We start from the raw sequence: 9,012 nt of genomic DNA on the forward strand, positions 1-9,012 counted from the left end.
CACTATTTTGTTCACATTTAAAAACAATAAAATAAGTGCTTTTTCCAATTTGACCACTGTAAACTTAAAAACAGAAATCTCATTAAAAATATATATCCAATATATTTAGAACGATCACAGTCCTGGTTACCACTATAAACTCATTAGAACTGCGAGACACCATGAAAATATCTACATATAACACAATACAATACTTCAGACTAAATAAAATAAATATGTATAGAGTAAATTACATAATCTTTGTTCATTCCTTCACATTGTCATGGGTTTGTCTCTTCAGTGGCACCTACTGTATGGCTGAACACACTGTGTGTGTTCGTTGTGTCAGTTCTTTCTTTTCAGTGAAATGGCCAAATGTCTTTGCAAAATGTTGTGAAATGATTCACAATCATTCAGAATCATATGCTGAATCATTTAAAATGGATTCTCTGGAAAAGCAAACAAACCGTATCAAGATAGAACACAGAGAATAAACAGCACTGTATGATCTAGATATCACTTGATCTCATGAGAAAATTGACCAATTTTGTATGAATTTATACAATGTGATTCTTACAGAAACATACAAGTATAAAGGTCCACCCCTAGCCCCACGTCTAAACTTAAACATCAGTGGAGTCCAAGTAGATTGTATGAAAAGATACAAATGAGCTCATTCATGATAAACAAATCATAAATTAGTTAGCTATCCACCTAGTTCGCAGTGTTTTTCAGTTCTTTTCCTACAGTATATGAACAAACATTAGCTGGATGTCTTCCACCAATGTCTCTGAACTATTAGCTTTGTTTTTGCGACAACAACAAATATCTTTCAAACGCCATTAACTAACAATTAATTAGCAAATGAACAACACTGACTGAAAGTGAGTTAGAATTATTGAAAAGTGTCTAAGTCCCTAAATTTTTTCATTGTCCTTAATTTCACATGTATTTTCATCTGTGGTTTGACTGGTTTTAGAGAGAAACACCAATTGCAAAATCCAATTCAACAGTAACCAACAGGCACAAAACCTTCCCAGTTTCTTGTGGTCTCTGCAACTAAACATGTTATTTCATTCATTTGAAAGGAATAGTTCAGCCAAAAATTCAAACTGTTGTTATATACAAACTGTAAGAGATGATAGTCTGCCTCGACCCAACTTCCACTCCATAATATGTTTGATCATGCTCATTTCCCAAAATGGCTTAATTATTATAGAGAAGAAGAAAGTCAACAGTTATGTTGTTTGTAAACCATTTGGGATGACAACATCCTGAGCAAATGGTGACCAACTGTAGAATGGGAATGGTGTGGGACACTGAGAACCACCTCAGACAAAGGGGTGTCAGAACTTAATTAACATAGAGACTACAGCTGTTACCACAGGACAAACTTCGTTTAAACTGTAAATGTATAAAAGGTTTGAACTTAGGATGTTCTGGGTTCATTCTGACTCCATTGGACCCAAGGTACTACATGTACTTTTTCACTGCTATGCTACAATAAACATCTTCATCAAGATCCTCAACGTGATCGTCACTTTTTCTTACAAAACCCAAGCTATATATATATATATATATTTTTTTTTTTTTTTTTTTTTTCTGTGGAGTGCAAAAACAGATCTATGAAAGCTTTCATTTTTGGGGGAACAATTCCTAACGTAAGAAGCTCTAATGGCAGACAGCATTGCCATTGACAAGGCTGAAGCTAGCAACAGAGTGGTTCTGGGTACTTTTGATTGAACTCAGCCGTGTGTTGTTACGCCTAGTGCTTTGTGAATGCAGCAAGATGGAGGGGCAGCAACAGCAAAGCTGATTGTTGAACTGCTTTCTAAAGGATTTACTGAGCAGGTAGAGAGCAAAAGGATTTACGCAAGAGTTGGTGAAGGCAAGGATACGCGCACACACACTGCAGATGAAATGGGCCATTGAGGTGTCCACTTCTGTGTAGTGGTAGGACCGGTAGAGGTAAATCACATGGTTGGGGAGCCAGCAGATGGCAAAAAGGCCCACAAACACCAGCACTGTCTTGGCAAGCCGTATACGTGACTCAATCTATGGTTCAGAGAACAGAAACATAAATATCACGTAAAGAAATTGTATAAATATATATAAGTACAATCTTTATACTATTATTAGATGATTTGAAATAGGACAATCTGTGATTTTTTTACTTTTCTTTATTAAACTCCATTATTAAACTGAATTTCAACTTTTCTTTATTAAAAAGCCAGAATAGGATATATAGAAATGTATATAATGATTTTAAAATATCCTATTCTGGCTCTTTCAACTTTGAAGGCTCAACCAATGGCATGATATGGGTGGGACTAATTGTTTGTTCGACCAATAGCAGACAGAGGGAGTTGTCAAGAACCTGTTTGGGGAAAAATTTTAAATTTAAATGCATTAAAAAGAAAAAAAAAGAATGTCATACACATTTTTGTTTCATTATCAAAGACCTTTTCTTATTAGATCTCCAACATTTATCTTCATCGTCCATGCAGACTGATACGTTAGAAAGAAATGTACGATACAGGCACTTGTATGCATCATAGATGAAGAATAACAAAAGCAGCACTTTGGTATACGTTTAGTACATATGGTTCCTAACATACACAGTACCTTTCAAATCCAGACTGTATTATTCATATAACAAAAGAAAAGCAGAGCAGAGCAGAGCAGATGTTTTTAAAACAGATACTGAATCGCCGTTCGAAAACAATTACAGGTTAACTGCAAAATTTAAAACAGGCTTTCTCTGCATGGACTCTGGCATGTTCAAACTCAGCAAAAGAAATTTTAAGGGCTCAAAATTCTTAATATAATGTAAAAAAAAAAATTCTCTAAACCAGAAAAAGCTTGAATATTGTATTATTTAATTTCTAGATTAACCTAAAAAACCTACATTCAAAATAACCATAAATAAACACACACACACACACAGATTTTTTTTTTTTTGTAATTACAGTCATAAACATGTATTGAAATTATAATATTAAAAATGATATCTGGGCCTGTTATGCATGTTTTGTGTTTTCATGAATAATTGCGTATACCAAATGAAGGTAAACAAGAATGTATGAAATATAAAAAGTGATACAATTACTTTAGCTACATTACATTTTTAAAAGGAACTAACATAATGATGGGCTGAAGGACAATTAAAACAATAATCGTACTTCGACAGCTGAAGCACTACTAGACCTTTAAACTCACCTGCCTCCGAATGTGTGCATTTCCTTCCACAGGCATGTTGATCGCACTCTGAATCAGACTCCTGGCAATGAAAATGTAGTACACAGCAATAATGAAGAGAGGAATGATGTACAGAATGAGGAAGGAGGCCATGGAATGGATTTTGGGGTGCAGGTCTCCGGCATTAGGATACGGGGCACATGTTTTAAAAGTCTCATTGGTTTCAGGGATGTGGAAGGTGTGGAGATCAGAGAACACCACCTCAGGAATGGCCAGGATCATGGAGAGAAGCCAGATTGACACAGCCCTCAGGCAGACCTTAAGCGAGGCTTTAGATGTCTGGATATCCATTGGCTTGACAATTGCCTTGTATCTAAGAGACAGAAAATGACAAGCTGCATTTGTATGAAAAAAGAAAGTGTGATTCACGAAAGCTTCAGAGCTGTCTAATATATAGCATGAACAATATTAGAAACTGAAATACAAAAGCCGGGTTCCATAAGTAAAAATCCTATTCATTTTCTCCATGGAATTTTATTTAATTTTTAAAATTATTATTATTTTTTTTTTTTTTGTCAAAGGTAGCTTATAAACCGTTAAAGACACACCTACTGTGAATCGATGGTCTATATATGCTTTTGTTAAAGGCATCATTTAACATTATAATGTATTCATTCTTCGTGAAAAACTACATTACCCATGATTCTGCAAATGTTCCACCAATCAGAGAACTGAAACAAGCAAAGCGTGCCAAAAAACTAAAAAAAAAAACTTTTTAACACCCACCCACTCCATTGAAGCACTGCAAATGACATAATTAAGTGAGTGCTAATTAATACCCAGCATTATTTGAATGTATAAGTATATTTTGCAATAAATGTAAAATTGTTTCCATATACTACATAATCAAAATCTTTAATAGTTGTTAATTTAGCTTTATTTCATATTTAATTGTCATTGTAAGTGCTTCATGGGATTGAAGTTTTTCCATTATTATTGTTGTACTTTGTTCGTTTTGTCTAATTTTCAAATACTTTTTACTTCAAATTAAAGTTTGTAGTGTTATGATTTATCTTGTAACTAATTTGGTTTGGTTAGTGGCTTATAATGCTTTTTTATATTGTAAAAATGAATGGGAAAAAAAAGAAAGGTTTCTAGAACCAAGTCCACTGAAAAAGTCTGTCAGGAAATAGCAGATCACCAGTTGGTGGATTGCCCAATCAGAACTGACTATTCCAGAAAACCCAAGAAATAAAAGCTATCAGACAGTAGCCTACCTATTCAATGACTGATTTAAAACCCTGAATGCAGACCACAGGAAAATATCCTCCCACCTATGATTGCCATCTACCATCTGTTCATAAGAAATCAAGCCTCCAGTGCTAAAAGACTCCCACCACATCGATCTCTATCGGTCTTTTTTTTTTTTTTTTTTTTTTTTTTTTTTTACTATCTAGGTAGTTTTTTTCTTCATTTTCTTTATTACAGATGGAGACAAACATGTAAGAGAAATTTGCAATTGTACAGTGCATTTCCCAATAAAGCAGCTTTACAAGGAATAGTGCTAATAATTTCTGACTACTCGTGAAATTCTGAGAAAGCGTATTTTCTGTTCTTAACAACTTTGCAAAGTCTTAACGAACAATAATTATTCTTCATTATTATTGGCTTTTAGTCAACTGTTTCTCATTTAATCCAAGAGCAAATCGACCCTCAGTTGAACCATTGCTCTGGAGGTGAACTGGTTACTCTTGAGTGCTCTAGCATCAACACTAACAGACAGAGGAAGCAGTTCATTTTTTCCACCATCATTAGGCATGTCATTTTTGATTTCCATTCATCTGCTACTATCACACACCAAGTCACACACTTCTCCCGGAGAATACAAAATATGATCCTAATATAGAGTCTATGTACATTATTTATTCAAAATAGAATATAATAGAACAGAACAGAAAACCTCATAAACATAAAAATTATCTAAAAAAATTATGTGATAATGAAAGACGCACAAATAATTATATACAGCTTTGATACAATACATACATTTTATGCAACTGACAATTCAATATGCATTTAAAACAACCACAAACTTTTTGTAGCTTTTTGGGTTTTGTTTACTTTCATAGAGTCTTGTGTTTAAAAAAGAAAATTCCTATTCTTAAGTGTAATCTCACACATTATTATGAATATGATTAAGTGATAAAGAGGTTGTTATTATTAATCACGTTCACATTTGAATTACTTCCTGGTAGTTAAAAGGCAATCAATCATGAAAATTACGGTCCAGCTTTATCTGATTACCCATTTGTACCCTAATCATGATAAGCAGAATAAAAAAATAAAATAAAATCTATAATTTTGGTGACAGTTCATTATTGTTAGTGTAAACTGTTGTGTTGGTGAGATACTTCATTATCACTTTAATATAGTAATCAAGTACATTCAAATGTATATAGAAATCGTATTGTAAAGTGTTACCAAACTCTCTGAACCACATTGAGGCTAATAAAGAATATTTGACTTACCTGTCAGCTGCCAGCGCTGTGAGCGTGAACACCGACACTCCGACCGACGTCAGCTGGATGAACGGGATGAGTTTACAACCCATCCGCCCGAACAGCCACTCATCCGCTAGAAACTTGCTGGCATCCACGGGCGCGCAGGTGACCAGCAGAAGCACGTCTCCGAGAGCGAGACTCGACATGAACAGATTAGGGACATTGCGCATGGATTTCACGTTGCAAAACGTCCTAATCAGCGTCACATTACCTATTAGACCAGCAGTTATGAGGAGCGCGTAAATTGTGGCGATAATGATGCCTGAATGGAAGTGCGGATGCTCCGGAGCGGCGCTGGTGTTATCGCGCTCCGGAGAGTCGCCCAGAAACTTTACATCGGGAGTCGGAGTAAATGTAGCGTCAGACATGTTACAAATCAGCTCGTGTGCATTTTAAATCCACTATAGACGAATTCTGCCATTAATGGCGGTTTGTTCTGGTGATATTCCTCTCCAGCGCATCCTATGCGCAAATGGAGAGCCCATGTGAGGTTTGGCTGCTATATGCCACAACGATGCGCCTGCGCTCTCAAGTGAAGACGGTCAACATAAAAAAAATGTTCCTTAAAAGATGCATTTAGCGTTTAACAACTCTGTTGAAGTTAGCTGAAATGCATGTATGAAATAACTAATTGTGCACTCTTTAGAAAACTACATAGTCAGCCATTAAAGCTGCCCCTAAACTTAGTGAGCTTTTTTTTATTTTTGCTGTGGTGCCCTGAGAGCCGTTGGGGGTTCAGTGCCTTGCTCACCTCAGTCAGGGTATTAAGGGTGGATGAGAGCACTGTGCATTCACAATCCCTGCCATAACTGAGACTCGCCAACCATTAGGCCATGACCGCAACAACATAAAGTGACATTCAAAAATGTGTGCTTAGTGTCCCTTAAGGAATAAGGAAACACTGCAATAGATAACTTTTAAATATGATGAGAACACAGTAATGCATCGTCTTGAAAATACTTTCAGAAACCAAATGTAATCCTCAATGACAAACCTGAAAGTACAGAACACATACTACCGCAGAATTACCAAGGATATGCAGTCTCCATAGAAACAGACTTTGAGTTATGTGCAAATGAATGGAGTGTGATCCCAAAACATGTTTTATGACAAAAAAAAGAAAAGCTGACACTTAACGCAGAGCACAACATGCCAAGGTTTCAGTTCATTAGATGAAAATCCAAAACACAAAGAGCACTGCACAAAGATGATAAAATGTATCTTTCAGATTTGCAGGGTGTTAATAAGCTGAACCGAAACTGACATCAGGGATGCAACATATCTGTTTCAATATTATTCCATTACAATTATACAGTGAATCAATATCATAAATGCTGGTGTGCATCTATTAAACAACCACTCCATATTACACAAGAGACACTAGCTATCAACACAAGCATAGCTGTTCACGGAGGCTTCAAGTACTGTGTGCATGATGAAAGATCTGGCTGTAGTGGAGAACACCCTCTACAGCTCCTTTCCATAAACTAATCCCATAGTCAAAGCTTTAAGCACAACTTTCATCAACATTATATAGTGCTTGCGTGGATCCTGCAGTTGGGAAAATGGATGAAGTGTGTCTAGTGACAACAGAAATGCCCTGGCTTATCTTCACCAGGTGTAAATGAATAGGGCAAAGACTGAGCCCCCACTGTGTTGGTGAGATGATCCTGTATTACAAGAAGAAAGGGGATAATACACAAAGGGAAAAAAATCCATTCACCAGGCTCCCCACTTCCCAAATCTCCCACACCTTCCCTTTCATTTGCCGATGAAATGGTCTCCCTCTGTTTCACTCTGAAACATGCTTTTCAATCAAAAAGTCATATGCTGTTTCCATAGGTCACTACATCTGCCCTTCTCCTCTGATAATATTACACTGCAAAACCCACTCCACAAGCACTTCAATCAAAAAAAAAAATGTTCTACTGTGTTCACTAATACACTTTTTGGCTTACTTTAGTTTTGAAAGATGTTGGCTGATGCGGTGATGATAAATGGAGATTGCCCTTTGTAAGTTGAAGTTCACTCGTAAAGTTTCAAGTATCTGTGGTACTGATGGTGATACGCACAGCAACAGTTTATCACTGCTAATGAAATCTGAAGTGCCCTTTTGTCACCATTTATCATAGATCTGCAGGAGACTACAGATTGCTCTCAATGTCCCAGTATCTATTATCATTAACAATTTGACTGCGCTGACATTAACGGATAGAAATACAATTTGAGCTGAATAATAAAACTACTGTCTTCTGCTTTAAAGTTATTAAACTGAACTGAGTCAAAATTGAAATGAACTTGAGATGAATAGCAGCACTATTATTTTGTTACAGCTGTGAGTGTTTGTGTGTGTGTGTGCTTTTGTTTTTGGGACATATCAGGACACAACTCAACACAGCTGTATAATGACATGGTTATGACACAGGTATTACAAGGAGAGGGTGACTTATGAGGACATAACCCATGTCCCCATTTTTCAAAATGCTTATAAATCCTACAGAATTAGTTTTTTTGAGAAAGTAAAAATGCACAAAGTTTCCTGTGAGGGTTAGGTTTAGGGGTAGGGTTGGTGAAGGGCGATAGAATATACATGTTCTACAGTATAAAAACCATTACGCCTATGGGATGTCCCCAAGTTTCATAAAAACAAACATGTGTGTGTGTGTGTGTGTGTGTTGAAATGTTGGGACTTGCAAGATGTTTCTTAAAAGTATTTACAGAAAATAATGTCTTTAGCCATGATATGCAGAAATGATAGATGATGCCAAAAATTGAAACACAGATCTATTCTGAGACAGGAAAATGCTACATGCAAATAATACAATGCAACTAACCATATATTCATCCCTAGGATAAAATAAACAGGCATGTATCTTTTAGTGCACCAAATATAGCTCCATATGATGTTTTGATACAAAAACATTTGTCACTTAGTACAATCTAGCCAAATCAAGCAGAAGGCAACATCGACAGTTTGTGTGGCATGACCTCATCCTCAAAGAATAAATCAAAATTCTAACAAATAAATAAATAAAGCATATTATGACAGATAAACATATGTCTCCTTCTTAGTGATTTAGTAGCAGTGAACAATTCATAGAGACCATGTGAATTAGAACACAACCTTATTAATACTGTCTACTGCCAAATTTATAAAAACTCTCCAAATTATCTGATAATGAATGAGATTATTGGGGTCACAAACCAGTATTTTGTTATCAGTTAGATATGATATTATATTTAAGTCATGTTAGATACTGGGTTTGAATTAGAA

The 9,012-nt window shown here is 35.8% G+C and overlaps 1 protein-coding gene across 1 annotated transcript; it reads right to left on the reverse strand.

Moving 5' to 3' along the window:
- Positions 1 to 1,597: 1,597 nt before the first annotated feature.
- LOC128022804 (gastrin-releasing peptide receptor-like) lies at positions 1,598 to 6,182 on the reverse strand. Its single transcript, XM_052610592.1, has 3 exons — positions 5,706 to 6,182; positions 3,199 to 3,550; positions 1,598 to 2,034 (listed from the first exon to the last, which is right to left on the reverse strand). The coding sequence occupies exons 1-3, from the start codon at positions 6,104 to 6,106 to the stop codon at positions 1,651 to 1,653; spliced, it is 1,137 nt and encodes a 378-aa protein (XP_052466552.1). The 5' UTR covers positions 6,107 to 6,182; the 3' UTR covers positions 1,598 to 1,650.
- Between the last annotated feature and the right edge of the window lie 2,830 nt (positions 6,183 to 9,012).

This window comes from Carassius gibelio, chromosome A11 (assembly GCF_023724105.1).
Source record: "Carassius gibelio isolate Cgi1373 ecotype wild population from Czech Republic chromosome A11, carGib1.2-hapl.c, whole genome shotgun sequence".
Classification (NCBI taxonomy): Eukaryota; Metazoa; Chordata; class Actinopteri; order Cypriniformes; family Cyprinidae; genus Carassius; species Carassius gibelio.

What these genes read in the sequence shown, in the direction of transcription:
- LOC128022804 (XM_052610592.1), bottom strand. Translation starts at nt 6,106, where the DNA reads ATGTCTGACGCTACATTTACTCCGACTCCCGATGTAAAGTTTCTGGGC. An exon ending in ACAGCGCTGGCAGCTGACAG is followed by an intron (nt 3,551 to 5,705) that starts GTAAGTCAAATA and finishes TCTGTCTCTTAG; the next exon opens with ATACAAGGCAATTGTCAAGC. An exon ending in ATGCACACATTCGGAGGCAG is followed by an intron (nt 2,035 to 3,198) that starts GTGAGTTTAAAG and finishes TCTGAACCATAG; the next exon opens with ATTGAGTCACGTATACGGCT.